A 15,681-nucleotide genomic window follows, 5' to 3' on the forward strand; every position below is an offset into this window, starting at 1 on the left:
CTGGTAGGGAGAGCTTCCTGGGCTGGACCCATACTTGTGAGACCGCAGAATCGTCATGACATTCTTCGGGTAAGCGCCAGCATCGGATACATGCCTGCAAAACAACAAGCGGCAAACAAACTTTTAACGCTCACAGTCGTACAATCCTGCTTCAGGTTACGGTTGCTATCGCCTATCAACAAATGTATTCATTATAACAATCGCGATTACAGCATCGAACCACGTAACCCTAGGCATTAGGCGTTCAGTGCCATAGTTCATTAATTGTGCAGCCTGAAGTTGCACCCGGCATTGCTTAATCACAGTACTGTTTAACGATTATTCCCATTATTCAGCGCTAGAGGTAGCATTTTCAGGCGCGCGATTTATTTCAGAAAGCGTAGTGGTGCGCGACCCACACTCACACATGCTCTTCAAGCCCCGGGTCGACATTGCCACAGCACTAAGCGTTGAAATAACATTTGGCGGCTCGATTCCAGTTCCAACATAAACGCCGTCAGGGTCGAACACATTGGTGTCTAGCCGCGAGCCACGACTCTCTGTGATGCAGGTTTCCGAATTGCAGCGCGCCCACGCCGCGTTATACGAACGGAGTTTGCCGTTTTCATTTTATGGTTCGGCAATAATTAAACAATAGATGACGAATGAGGTCAAAACCGGGGAATTTGGAGGGCGTTGGATTAAGCTAGCTCACTTCAGATTTCTGTGTCCCAGTCATTACAACGCGCATGCACGTACACGACTTTTACTATCACCAGTTTAAAACGCAGAAAGGTGGCACCAGTCAACTGACTTACTACGTTATAATTGCGTCATGATGATCAGGGTAGTGTGTCCTAAGGTAACACAATCGATTTAATTAAGACGCACAATCAATTCGAGGAACTATAGCTTGTTATACAGTTAGTTTTCACACGATCGGTACTCAATTATGAGGTTATGTACATACTTCGCGAACAACCCTACACAAAACAGCGTCATAAGGGGAACAACACTCTCAGAGCAGATTTTTTCTTTCATAGGGCATTTTCTCATTTTCTAACACGTTCAGTAGCCGAGCGCTAAAATTTTACGGTTTTACTCTTGTAAAGCTCATCCAGGTAAATTGTTTGCATCGGTAACACAAAGGGAACAGCTGTATAAGTGAGTTGGCTTTGTGCTCACGTTTGAGGAGGACATGGTGGTAGTAAAAACGCAACAAACTGGAAATCGATGCGGACAGGACGACCTTAGCACTGCGAACGCCATGTTACGTAATTACTAGTAACTATGTTCTCGCCGAAATAACCCTACTCTACTAAATCAGACAAAAAACGCGGCTCTAACAATCGGCCGCCCGCTGCATGAAAATCATCGGCCCGCGCGATGAGCTCTACTGAGAAGCAAAGGTATCGCCAACGAATATCCAATTCTCACCATCCCGGTGTTTGCCTGCTCTCACCTCACTAAATCAGAAGCTCAAGAAACCGCCATCTAACAATTACAATCTCCTCATGTTGTGTAGGCCCACGTGCTACTTAAACTCTAACCCAAGGACCAGAACACCACTCTTTAATAAAAAACCCGTTCTCAAATGCTGACCTGTGCAGCACTACCTAGATAGAAATAAACCCCTTCACGCACAACACTCTCCCCCTTCCCCATTTCCTTCAAATTCATTGCGAGCGAAGATCCAGAACCCCCACCCCTATAAAACCTTGGTTCCCTACGCTACTCACCTTCCTGCAGTGGAATGGTCAGAACATCCCGCCATACGGGCTAACGCTTTCCATTAGGAGTGTTCCTCAACTTTGATTATCATTATAATGATACTTAATGATTAATGATTGATAATCCTAAACCCTAACCCTAAACCTAACTATAACAGTAAACCCTTAACCATTAATGACTTTAAAGTGGGACACTTCCCAATGGCGTATCACACGCCATTAACAGCCATTCCCAGCGCGCTAACCTGGCACTGCGTGGATGTTTCAGGAACCCCACCTCACAACTCCACTCTCCCTGTGCACACGATACCCTCGCTGGGGGGGGCGTCAGAAAACCCCACCACAAAACCTATTACCCGCCACGCTAACCATTGTGCGCGTGGATAGACCAAGAAACCCATATTGCAGCAACACACTCCCGCGCGCTAACATGTTTCTGGTGTGAAGGTTTAGAAACCCCAACCACCCAAACCAATCGGACCACCTCGCCACATTGAGTACCCTTTCACTGGTGCAATAAGATCCAGAAACCTCCCCCACCCCACACTGAACATTAACCTTACGGCTCAGGGAAACATCAGAAAAACCATCGATCTGAACAACCCACTCCGACCCGCATGCGACGTAACCTCGCTCAGTGGGAAACATCAGAAACCATCAGACTGATACACAACCCACTCCGGGCTAACACATTGGCTATACACACCAGCATGTTGGCTATGTAACTGTGCGTGTTAGCTATGAAAACGAGCACCTTAGCTATACAGACCGGCACGTTAGGTATACAGGCCAGCACATTGGCTATATAAATGAGCATGTTTGCTATACGTACGAGCATGTTAGCTATGAAAACGAGCACCTTAGCTATACAGACCAGCTCATTAGGTATACAGGCCAGCACATTGGCTATGTAATATGTACACCATTGACTGTTGTCACCCGTAGACCAGCAGGTTAGAGATTGTAGCTTGATGCCTACAGCTGTACAGATGAGGATATTAGCTGTATTGACTCGTGCATTTGGTATATAATATATGCATTATTACCTATTTTTATCTACTAACCATCACATTAGCCACTGTCACCTACAGACTAGTGCTTACAGATCCGCACACCCCCTACGTGCCAATGCAATACGCTCCACAACTTGGATCGCGTTTCCCGTCTCAATGAATCGTCCTTCGTGCTGCAAGGTTCTTTATTTTAAACCAAGTTTTAATAATTTATGCAAGCTTTTCATGTGGATGTATTCGATAGCACGCACTATTCAAGAAGCGTCGGGCGTAATTGTCTGCGTGCGTGTTTGAAGTGGTTTGCCTGCGGTCTCCGCTCGGGATTGTTAGGAATTGTTTTATCCATCACTATCTGCTACCCGCCACATATTTTACACCATGCAGCCGTTGCTGTCATAACCACTAAACACCGGCAACCAGGGCCGAGAACATTTGTAAGTTCATTTTTCAAATGGGAAACAGCGACTTGGTTGTAAGCGATAAAGGATTCATATAGGAGCGTGAACGGAACGAGTGAGTAGTGAGAGTGTTAATCACGTTAGCGTGCAGTAGCAATGATTAGCTCTAGCTTGTCTAGACACCTGCTGTTCGGGGAATGAACGTCAAAATTATATGGGATTCTCTCAAATTAGAAGATTTTCGTGAAATTTTATAATGCTTATATCAAGTTTCCAAACATTGCAATGAGTTCTCATTGCCTCCGAGGAAATTTCGTGGCAGAATGACTTTCGTAAAAGACGTTTGTAGTCGTAAAACTGTCATCCTATTACTCACAGCTAATTATGTGACACCATTGCTGGGGAAGTCCAAATTCTGTTAGGTTATGGTGGTTACCGTTGTTCATATTAACTGGTGTTTAGGTTGTCGTGGTAGGTATTATTAAAGGATAGTGCCATGGTCCCGTGTGTCTAGAATTATGGCCATGGTCAATATAGTGTCTAGACTTGTGGGCTTGGAAAGGTGAATGTAGAGTGAAGGACGTGGTTGAGTGTGTCTGTATTTATGTTTCTGATTAGGAGTGTCCAGGTCACAGATAGAGGAGCAGCTAGCAGGTTGATGTTCTCTTATAGTCGCGTTACGTCTAGTTTTCACACCAATCGTTAAATCCCCCTCCGTCTGTTTTCTGCCCAGCAGGATGGATACGCATTCGGTTTCGACCTTGATCTTGACCTTGAAGAGCTGACCAACAACCTGAACCTGGACACGTGCAACATGACCACCGTCGCCCAGTTTGACAACTACATCCAAAGCGGGCAGCGACTTCTGAACGGCTCCGTCGGTGACCAGGTATGTACTACCGATCGCTAATACTGTCGAACTTCGTTACTACATACCCTGTTTATAACGTTTACGCTGCTACAACGCACACATCTCCAAGTTCCCGAATTTGTGTAATGCATTATTCCATTTGCCAGTATCGTATACAACGTACACCTTTATAACGTAAACTTGCAATACAACGTTAAAATTTTCACTGGGAAAATGCATACTAGCTTTCGTTACAACTTACGGTGGGAAACCTTGCAGCACTCGCAGCACTGTTTCAGGACATCGGCGAAATTAACGCGGGCTCTTTCATTTCTTTGAGTGCAAATAACGGGAACAAAAGACGGGTGTCTTCAATACATTGTTTTGTTTTACTCCAAATTGATAAAAATTTGTTACAGGTGTTATAATTAAACGTCCATGTTGTAATTCTTGCGTTAGCGTTCATTTTATGGGAATTGGTTACAACGAACTATCGTTATAACGTACTGATTCTTAAGGTCCCTGGAGTTACGTTGTAACGAAGTTTGACTGTACTGTGTAATTCTGCTAGTACTGTCGTTCCTCGTTCGATAGACAAGATACGTTCCTGTGATTTGTCGGCTAAGCGAATCCTCCGCTAATTGCGAGGTCAACCCGCGGTAGCTGGTGCTATTGTCATGAATATTTCGACTCCATTCACAGGCTTCTCTAAGAGCACTTATAGCCTGGCGGCCCGCCAGGCTATCGTCGAGCCCCGCCATCCTAAAATGCACCCGCCACTCTAAATATCATAGCTGCCATGCTAAATTAGGCCATAATATAGGCCATAAATGCCATAGCCGGCCTTTGGCGATTTGCAACTAGGACCGTAAAGGCAGCACCGCCATGCTATAATGAAAAAGCTTGGCGAACCCTGATTCATCTGTTCTTCTTCTCGTCTGCTGAATGAAAATTGTTAAAATGAGGTATGACAGAGTAGATGGCTAATGCTAAGGGAAATTGGATAACTCGTCCGTGGCTCGGCGGGGTGCGTTCTGGTATAAAGCAGTTCGGATTTTGGGGTCGCAACGTGTGGCTACCGAGAAGGGCTCATTGCAGCGTGAAGGGCTTATCTTGTCGTCGATCGAGGAGGAAGTTGGTGCTGTTGGCTTAAGCTGGGAGTAGGGACACTTGCACACGCGCACTTCGATTAAAAGAGTTGCCGCTTCTATTCCAGCAGCTGTTACTGAATTTAGCATGGCGTAACTAGATGTTGATGCTGATTTGCTGTTTAGTGGAGCGGAGACTGTCATTGTTCGCCGCCATTGCTCACGTTTGCTATGCAGACGTGTGCAGCTCGGCTACACATGAGGTTGGAAGGTCAGGACAAGGTCATTAGCCTTGCAGACGCCCCAGTCCAACCTGTGGGGTGTGGCAGTACTGATAGCGAATCTATAGGCCTAAGTTAGTTCACGAAAATTATGGTGCGTGTGACTAGTCGTGTCAACATTGCAGTCGATAGTGCATTTGCATATCTAGTTTCACAATAAAAGGTTACATACAAAGTCGTTGTAAAAAAATACAAAATATCTTAGCATCAAACATTTGTTATCTCGCACACACAGATAGAGATGTTGTGATAGTATCCGTACATGCGATGCTCATGTGTGCAGTAATCGATAAAAGTCGCAGACGGACTTTTTTATCGACGGGATGTAAAGTATTTTATTCAAATTACCATCATCGTCTAATCTTTCATTGTTTGTTTTTCCCGTTCCATTTTATATAAAGTTGGACAATATTTGCTTTTGGGTGAGTGTATGTTGCGCCATGATAGCAAGGTTCCTGTTTGCTATAGCCTAAGTTTCCTTACCACAATCAGCACATCCCTGCGCGCTGGCGTGGACATGATTTCAATACAGAAAGGCACATAGGGCCTGCAGGACAGGTGAAGAATTCTTTGCACTACCAATGTTCAACACGCTTCAAAGTTCCACTGCCTTCGGATCTGTAGCACTCATGTGACCCGTGCTTTGCTAGGCGCGATTAAATTACAAAAGGTTTCCGGCTGCCTTAAATTCTGTTCCTGTCTGAATCTGAGCTCGCCGTTAAGCAAGCAAACGATTTGTGTGTGTATGCCTGCAGTTTCAACGTTCTCGTTAACTCAGCAGTGACCCTTGCCTTCAAACAAGTGTCATGTGTGCGTGTGCACCTGCCAGCATTCCTGCCGCGTTTCGAGATCATAGAAAAAAAGAAACGTGGAGCAATGAGCATGTGTGAAAGACATTTTTGCCGTACTCTCCTTTAGCGGGAAGGACAGAAAAGATCTAGAAAAAAATCGTGATTGTGATAAAAAAATGTTTTTGGCTTGCGATCAGATCGCCTATGGGCTGTCCATCCATTTTCCGTACAATACATGGGTCTGGTAAATACCTGCTATCGTTACTTGGCAATATGGTAGATGCATGTGGATCAGAAGTAGATAATCGGGAAGGAGTGTGACTTCAGTAAACAAGGGAAATTCGTCATTTACTAGCCTTAGAATACCTACGAGTTACTACGCGTAACTTACCAACTTGAGCTCAATTCGTACACAGTACATTCGCCTAGCATCGTGCGAAATCGTTTCCTGTATTACACGCCGCAATTCTGGAGCATACAGAACTAAAACGTACGACACGAGTCTCCATTCTTGCTTGCAGCAAACGAATGTATAAACCGCCTAACTTGAAACAAAAGGCAGTACTAACGACTCTTGCGCACTCTTGCGCCCTCGGCGATCGGTTGGCTCGCTGGGAGATTGGATATCCGACGCACACTCGGCGAGCTAATCTTTGACCTAGCTGCCCTTTTATTTCAAGTTAGGCGATTTATACATTCGCGTTTGCTGGCAACAGAATGGAGAATCGTGTCGTACGTTTTAGTCTATGTCATTCCGGATTGCGGTGTATACGAGGAAAGATTTCGCACGATGCTAGGCAAAATGTACTGTGTACGAATTGAGCTCAAGTTTGGTTTGATTACGCGTAGTAAATCGTAGGTATTCTAAGGCTAGTAAATGAGGAATTTTCCCTTTGTTTACTTGACGTCACACTCTTACGCGTAATTATCTACTTCATGAATCCGTGGATCTATCCGGTGATTCGAAATTTTCTGGCAAGTGCCTATTGGTCACATAGCGATCAGCTGTGCTTGGTCTGGCAGGTGGCCATTGCTCAGTCCACCGTTCTTCGCTTAGTTCTGCCGTAATTCTGACGATCGTTCTTTGGTGGTATCGGCTCTGTCGCGCGCCTCTTAATCGTCTGTTTCTTGCTCGCAGGTGCAGCCCGCAGCGTTTACGCGCCTCAGCAGCATAGAGCAGCGTTGGGAGGACGTGGCCAGCGTACTGGAGCTGGACGCCGGCGCTCTGCGGGCGACCGCGACGTGGCCGACCAACTTCTCGGGAGCCGCCGGCAGCGCCCCCATACAGCCGTCGGACGTACTACTGCAGAACGTGACGCTGGCGTCGCGACTCAGCCGATATTGACGGTGAGTGTGCAGTGCCCCTTCGTCGCGTCACCTACCTTGACCGGTGATATTGACCGGTGAGTGTGCAGTGCTGTCGGCCTTACCTCTGCGCCCTCGTCGTCTCACCCTCGCGTCACCACTTCCGTCGCGTCACCTACCTCGATCGCGTCACTACCTTGTCCGTCAGCCACCTACGTCTCCGTCGCGTCTCCTTCCGGTCACCCTGACGCTTCGTCGCGTCCACTTTCGCTACACTCGTTGCGTCAGCCTCCTTCTCGCGTAGCCTACCGTCCTCGCGTCAGCCTACCTTCGTCGCCGTCACCTACGCTTCCGTCGCGTCACCGTACCTTTCGTCGGCGTCAACCTACTTTCCGTCGCGACTTATTCCGGTCCATCACCTACCTTCCGTCCGCTTCACACTAACCTTCCGTCGCGTCACCTACCTTCGTCGCGTCACCTACCTTTCGTCGCGTCACCTACCTTCCGTCGCGTCACCTACCTTCCGTCGCGTACTTCTCGTTCGGCGTCACCTACCTTCCGCGTCGCGTACCTACTTCGTAGCTGTCGACCTACCTTCCGTCGTCTACCTGACCTCCGTCCGCTACTCGTACCTTCGTCAAGCTCCCTACCTTCCGTCGCTCAACCTACCTTCGTCGCGTACATTACCCCTTTTTTCCGTGCGTACCTTTCGCGCTCACCCACGTTCCTTCGGGTGTTCACTTGTCGTTCACATCAGCTTCGCGTCCCCCGCCGCGTATCGCGATATGTATGTATATATGTATACATATATATATATATACATACACATATACATAATATAAGTACATAAAATAAATTAAGATATATATTTATTTATTTATAATATATATATATATGTGTATATATATATATCAAGAGCTAATAATACTAGAGTGTACAACGGAAAAACGGGAAATAGTGCTATTTCACGACAACATTATTCTACTTTGCCTGCGAGTCCTATAATAATTTTCATGGTATTGCATTAAGCAGAATTCTTTGCTCTCTAAAAACAAGACAAGCTTGTCAATACGATACTCCTAGGCGGAGATATCGGCTCCTAAACCTCCCCTCCCACATGCAACGCCGCCTCGAATCACTTCTGTCCTCTATCACGCGGCTAAGCGATGCTTCGCTGAGAGTTCGGTTTTTCCGCCATAATTTTATGAATGATTTTCGGGTGCAGGTGCAGGGTGGAGGTGAACTTTCGGGGGCATCGCCTATGCCCTTATCTCCCATTATCCTTTCCTAGCACGGCTAATGCCCGTCATGATGGAGCCGGCAATGTTTTTTTTAATTAAGTCTCTACAACGCAGCTAGTAAGAGTACCAAATTTGGGCATGTGACATCAATTATCAGCGCTCCAAGCAGCGTGACGGAAACGATAGCCGAAATGCTTAGACGCGTGAAGGATGGGGACAGAAGTGGATTCGAGGCGGCGTTTGGCATGTGGAGGGAAGTTTAGAGCCGATATCTCCGCCTAGGAGTATCGTATTGACAAGCGGTTTGGTCTTGTTTTAGAGATGCAAAAGAATTCTGCTTAATGCAATACCATGAAATTATTATAGATCGCAGGCAAAGTAGAAAATAATGTTGTCGTGAAATAGCACTATTTCCCGTTTTTTCCGTTGTACGACTCTACGGTATTATTAGCTTTTGATATATATTATATATATGTATACATATATATATATATACATACATATACATATATATATAAATAAATATAAAGATATATATATATTTATTTATAATATATATATATATGTATATATATATTTATTTATTTATGTATATATATGTATGTGTGTATGTATATATATTTGTTTGTCTGTGCTCGCTGCATCGCTAAGGCGCAGCGCTGACTGAGTCACTGTGCGCATGTTACAGAGCTGACCCTAATGACAAACGCCAGTCGGAGAGCAGGCAGCGACGGCGGCGAGACGAACTACGACCCCGCCGGCTTCCATGTTCAGCAACGACCAGCATGAATGACACGCAGGCGAGGATACTTCCAGAGAAAGCTGCTGACACGATGTGGAGGGCGGCGATTACGGCTTAATGCCAGCGATCTGCCTCTGAGCGAACGGTCCGTGCGCGCGGCGGCAGTGGGTGTTCAGCTCTGATGTTCTGATGTTCCCCTGAGCCGAAGAGTACGTGGCCGCGCGGGCGGAGTGGTTGCTTCAGTCTGATATGGTTTCTGATGTGGTCCCTGAGGCGAAGGTACAGTGCTCGCGGGGGGGAGTGTGGTTGTGAAGGACCCGGGTGGTTTCTGATGTTGCCCTGAGTGAAGGACTACGTGGCTGCAGGGGGAGGAGGGGTTGTTCAGTCTGATGGTCTTCTGATGTTGCCCTGAAGCGAAGGTAGCGTGGTCGCGGGCGGGGGGAGTGGTGTTGTGGAGCAGGGTGGTTTCTGATGTTCCCCTTGAGTGAATGGTTACGTCGCGCATGCCGGCGGGAGTGGGTCTGTTCAGTCTGATGGTTTCTGATGTTCCCCTGGAGCGAAGGAGCGTGCTCGCGGGGGCGAGTGGGTTGTGGAGCAGGGTGGTCTTCTGAATGTTCCCTGAGCGAAGGTACGGCTGCTACGCGGGCGCGGAGTGGCGTTGTTCAAGTCTGCATGGTGTTACTGATGTCCCTGAGCGAAGGGTACGTGCTCGCGGGGGGGAGTGGTTGTGGAAGCAGGGTGGTTTTCTGATGTTCCCCTGAGCGAAGGTACGTGCGCGGCGCGGAGTGGGATTGTTCAGTCCTGATGGTTTTCTGGATGATTCCCCTGAGCGAAGTACCGTGGCTCGGCGGGGGGGAGTGGGTTCGTGGAGTGCAGGGTGTTTTGATGTTCCCCTGAGTGAAGTAACGTGCGCGGCGGGGGGAGTGGGTTGTTCTAGTCTGGATGGTTTCTGATCGTTCCCTGAGCGCAAGGTACGTGCTCGGCGGGGGAGTGGGGTTGTGAGCAGGTGGTTTCTGATGTTCCCCCGTGAGTGAAGGTACGTTGCAGCGCGGGGGAGTGGGTTGTTCAGTCTGATGGTTGTTCTGATGTCCCGACGAAGGTAGTGCTCGCGGGGGGGAGTGGCTTCTGCGTTGTGGAAGCGGGTTGGTTTCTGATGTTCCCCTCTGAGCGAGGTATCGTAGCGGCTGACGCAGGGCGAGTGGGTTGTTCAGTCTGATGGTTTCATTCTGATGTTCCAGCTGAGCCGAAGGTTACGTGCTCGGCGGGGAGTGGGTTGTGGAGCGGAGGTGGTTTCTTGATGTTCGCCCTGAAGCCGAAGGTGACGTGCGCGCGGCGGAGTGGGTTGTTCTGTCTGATGGTTTCGATGTTCCCTTGAGCGGAACAGGTATACGTGCTCGCGGGGGAGTGAGGTTGTGGAGGCCAGGGTGGTTTCTGATGTTCCCCTGAGTGAGCGAACGTGCGCGCGGGGGGGGGACGTGGGTTGTTCAGTCTGATGGTTTCTGATGTTCCGCTGAGCAAAGGTACGTGCTGCGCGGGGGGAGTGCGTTGTGGGAGCAGGTGGTTCTGCATGTTCCCACTTGAGTGAAGGTACCGTTTGCCGGCAGGGTGGAGTGGGTTTGTTCAGTCTGAATGGTTTCTGAATGTTCCCCTGAGCGAAAGGTACTGCTCGCGGGGGTGTGAGTGGGTTGTTCAGTTGATGGTTTTCTGATATCTCCCCTGAGGCGATAGGTACGTCGCGCGCGGGCGGGAGTGGGTTGTTCAGTCTGATGGTTTCTGATGTTCCCCTGAGCGAGGGTACGTGCATGCGGGCGGAGTGGGTTGTTCAGTCGGATGGTTTCTGATGTTCCCCTGAGCGTAGGTATGTTCAGTGTGGGGTGGGGGAGGTTTCTGATCTTATGCACAGTGAAGGTACTCATGTGCGAGGTGTCCGAGTTGTTTGGGTGGTGGGGTTTCTAAACCTTCCACACGCAGAAAATGTTAGCGCGCGGGGAGTGTGTTGTGCAGTATGGGTTTCTGGTCTTCCACGCGGCAATGGTTAGCGTGCGGGTAATAGGTTTTGTGGTGGGGTTTCTGACCCCCCGCAGCGAGGTACGTGTGCACAGGGAGTGAGTTGTGAGGTGGGGTTTCCTGAACATCCACGCAGTGCAGGTTAGCGCGCGGGGAATGGGTGTTATGGCGGGTGATACGCCATTGGGAGTGTTCCCAACTTTAATGTCATTAATGGTTAGGGTTATGTTATAGGTTAGGTTAGGGTTAGGGTTAGGATTATCAATCATTAATCATTAATCATTAATCATTAATCATTAATCATTAATGATATCAAAGTTGAGAACACTCCTAATGGAGCGTTAGCCGTTATGGCGGGAGTTCTGACCTTCCACTCAGGGAAGGTGATAGCGTAGGGAACAGGTTTTATAGGGGTGGGGGTTCTGATCTTCCTCGCAATGAATTTGAAGGAATGGGAAGGGGGGAGAGTGTTGTGCGGTGAGGGGTTTATTATCTTCTAGGTAGTGCTGAGCAGGTCAGCATTTGAGGAACGGGTTTTATAAGGGTGGGTGTTCTGGTCTTGGGTTAGAGTTAAGGTTAGCACGTGGGCACACACATGAGGAGATTGTTGTGTTAGATGGGGGTTTCTGAGCTTCTATTTAGTGAAGGTTAGAGCAGGCAACACGGGATGTGAGATTGGAGTTTCTGGCGAACCTTGCTCTCAGTAGAGGCTATCGCGCGGGCGATGAGTTTCATGGCAGCGGGCGGCGGATTGTTGAGACCGGTTTTTGTCTGATTTAGTAGAGTAGGGTTATTTTCGGCGAGACATGTTACGTAGTAATTAATACGATGGCGTTCGCGTGCTAAGGTCGTCCTGTCCATCGATTTCAGTTTGTTGCTTTTACTCCACCTGTCCTCCTCCTGCACAAAGCACTCACTTCAGCTTCCCTTGTTGTTACCATGGCAACAATTTACCTGATGAGCTTACAGAGTAAAACCGTAAAATTTAGCGCTCGGCTACTGAACGTGTTAGAAAATGACGAAATGCCCTTGAAGAAAATCTCTCTGAGAGTGTGTTACCTTATGACGCTGTTGGTTAGGGTTGTTCGCAAGGTATGACATAACCTCATAATTGAGTACCATCGTGTGAAATCTAACTGTATGAACAAGCGTATAGGTTCCTGAATTGATTGTGCGTCTTAATTAATCGATTGTGTTACCTTAGGACACCTACCCTGATCATGCATGCGCAATTAGTAACGTAGTAAGTCAGTTACTGTGCCACCTTTCTGCGTTAAACTGGTGATAGTAAAATTCGTGTACGTGCGATGCGCGTTTGTAATGACTGGGACAAGAAATCGAAGTGAGCTAGCTTATCTACGCCTCAAATTCCCGGTTGACCTCATTCGTCATCTATTTTATATTGCCGACCATAAAAATGAACGGCATCCGTTCGTAACGCGGCGGGGCGCGCTGCATTCGGAAACCTGCATCAGAGAGAGTCGTGGCTCGCGGCTAGACACCATGGTTCGACCCTGACGGCGTTATGTTGCACTGGGAATCGAGCCGCAATGTTATTTCAACGCTTAGTGCTGTGGCAATGTCGGACACGGGCTGAGAGCATTGTGAGTGTGGGTCGCACCACTACCTTTGATAAATCGCGGCTGAAAATGCTACTCTAGCGTCTGAATATGGAATATCGTTAACAAGTACTGTGATTAAGCAAGCCGGTGCACTTTCAGGCTGCACAATTAATGAATATGGCACTGAAGCCTAATGCCTAGGGTTACGTGGTTCGATGCTGTAATCGGCGAGTTGGTTATATTGATACTTTTGTATAGGCGATAGCACCCGTACCTGAAGCAGGGATTGTACGACTGTGAGGCGTTAAAGGTTTGTTTGCCTTGTTGTTTTGCAGGCATGTATCCGATGCTGCGCTTACCGGAAGATGTCAGTGACGATTCTGCGGTCTCCAGTATGGGGTCCAGCCCAGGAAGCTCTCCTACACAGGTAAGCAGACATGGCCTACTTTGGAACACAGATACAAATACAGATATATAGATACAAACACAGATATATATAGATACAAACACAGATATATATAGATACAAATACAGATATATAGATACAAACACAGATGTGGCATCACACTGGCTGCAGCATTGTGTGTGCCTGCTCACACTCCATTCGTTTATATACTTTATTAGGAGTGAAAATAATAATAGATTATCTCTAGATTAATCTTAATAGATTAATCTATTATAATTCATTCCCGACTATATGATGTCTATGTATATAGCTATATAATTAAATTTATACATAGATGTCGCGTGAGCGGGCGAACATAATTGTGAAGCCAGTGGCCTGCATGTACATCAACGTAACTGGCTGTCATGGAAGTGACTAGTGAACCCTGAAAAATGTCCTTTTAGCAGTATGTTTACTATCTTGTTATACCTATTCGTAAGGCGTTTATCCGTTAGAGAACGTTTAGCCTGTTATTGAGTAAGTGTTGACAGAAACAGCCAGGCTCAACACATGCGTAGGTTACATGTTTAGCGTGTTGCATGGAAACTTGTGACACTTGTCGATTTCCCATCTGCGTGCAATGTTAATTGTAATTGTGTAAGCCAGGTGTAGCTACGATTGTACCTAAATGTAACCCGTAGCTGTAATTTTTAACTGTATTCCGATTCCTGTCGTATTAAATCAGTCGGGATAGAAATTGCTGCCGCTGTAGCAATTCTGTACTGTAATTTCCCGTCGCCATGCAGAGCGCAGCATCGCTGTGCGCGGTGTCTATTTTTATCACGTCTATAAGCACGCGGGCGCGTGCAGTTCTTTACGCGGTACGCATGCGCCCTCCTTGTCTCCCATGGTTATGGTTCGTAAAAAGACCTTGAAAGCTCTGTGACGTGTACTCGGCAAAGGGCAGCATCGACCGCTCTGCTCACCGTAAATTGAACCGACTATTTGCGTTGAACATGTATCCAAAAAGCAAACATTTCAGCGCGCAGTGGCAGATGCAGGGATGCGGTTGGCTGGGTGGGTGGGTGGATGGTTGGGTGGATGGGAATATATAAGCTTGTTTTTTTTAACTACATGGCAATACACCTTGTCCGAGCTGAAATCGAATAAAGTAATTACAAAATAGCATATACAGAGGCAGATGCCATTAGAGTCGCAACAAAATAAATGAATTTTTTTTCGAAAGGTGCACCCCTCCCCCATTCTGCTTTTACGCGGCAATACAACCTCCCCCCAAAACAACCACTGTATTCACCTGGCCATTCCACCCACCCCCAGTCTGGAGTCACCCAGCCGTATAGCCCCGACCCCCTACCGTGCATTCACCTGCCGTAACCCCCTCAAATCCAGATTTTCTTGAGTTGTCCTCAGTCGCGTGAGAGAGACTACAAGTGCTGTGTTGCTTTGCGTGCCCATTAGTAGCCCTTGCAAGAAAACACAATATATCTTCTAACAACACTGGGGAATCTTGAGGTAGGAAATTAGAAATATTTTCTGTTGATTTTATACTGGCAACCGCCCCATTATTCAATCATTTCAACATTTATGGGCAGATTGGAACGTCACTCCCTCTCCCCCAGTATCTGTAACCCAAGATACAGATATCTGAGAAAACCGTTGACCTTTAGTTTAGATTCCTAGGAAATCTTGTTTCAGGTTCCTGATTTTGATTAGAAAAAATATGACGAGTTATTGGAAAGTCATGTATGTGTAAAGTCTTTCTCAAGTTTTCAACCAAACAATGGTATGCAGATTCACAAAATATCACAGTAAATACCGTAGATACATGCATGTATATGTCGATAAGTACAAAAAGCGCTGCTGTGCGTTTTAATTGAGAGTCAGCTAGAGAAATCAGGAGTTAACAATAATAGATGCTATGATTATATAGATCATATAATATAATAGATCATTATAATATAGATGATATATTTTTACTATAAAAATGTATTATTATTCACTCCTGGAGAAATGTAGATATACATACATGGTCAAGGGCGGTCACCTTCCCAGAATACAACCCGCACGTGGTTTGCCTCCCCCCTCCTCTCCTCCTCTCCTCTCCCCAGGCAAAATAGGTTAGCTACGCTTCTGATGGCATTACTGTCCCACCTATTTATAGCTATTTATCAATCAGTAGTGCAACGTTCCCGCTTTTCGAAATGCCATTTCGAGAAGGTTCTGAAACTATCATTTCTTTCTTCTTTGTACATATAAATTTTTTTAATGTGAAATAAAACTTTCTTGAG

General features: G+C 46.9%; 2 protein-coding genes across 7 annotated transcripts in view; both read left to right on the forward strand.

Moving 5' to 3' along the window:
* The window catches only part of LOC106818386 (nuclear factor erythroid 2-related factor 1-like), a 23,597-nt gene extending 14,163 nt beyond the window's left edge, over positions 1–9,434 (forward strand). For 3 of the 6 annotated variants that reach the window (XM_014823120.1, XM_014823110.1, XM_014823103.1), the window contains exons 5-7: positions 3,854–4,009; positions 7,269–7,477; positions 9,365–9,434. In XM_014823120.1, coding sequence (XP_014678606.1) covers positions 3,854–4,009; positions 7,269–7,475 — 363 coding nt within the window. In that variant the 3' untranslated portion in view covers positions 7,476–7,477; positions 9,365–9,434. Of the gene's footprint in view, positions 1–3,853; positions 4,010–7,268; positions 7,534–9,364 lie in introns of all 6 variants that reach the window. The other 3 variants (XR_001395208.1, XM_014823127.1, XM_014823131.1) reach the window with 3 other exon arrangements.
* A 91-nt stretch (positions 9,435–9,525) lies between these two features.
* LOC106818062 overlaps positions 9,526–15,681 on the forward strand; it is a 12,825-nt gene continuing 6,669 nt past the window's right edge. The window contains exons 1-2 of the mRNA XM_014822787.1: positions 9,526–9,561; positions 13,322–13,414. Coding sequence (XP_014678273.1) covers positions 13,325–13,414 — 90 coding nt within the window. The 5' untranslated portion in view covers positions 9,526–9,561; positions 13,322–13,324. The remainder of the gene's footprint in view (positions 9,562–13,321; positions 13,415–15,681) is intronic.

The sequence above is a fragment of the Priapulus caudatus genome, unplaced genomic scaffold, assembly GCF_000485595.1.
Source record: "Priapulus caudatus unplaced genomic scaffold, Priapulus_caudatus-5.0.1 Scaffold36, whole genome shotgun sequence".
In the NCBI taxonomy this organism is placed as follows: Eukaryota; Metazoa; Priapulida; class Priapulimorpha; order Priapulimorphida; family Priapulidae; genus Priapulus; species Priapulus caudatus.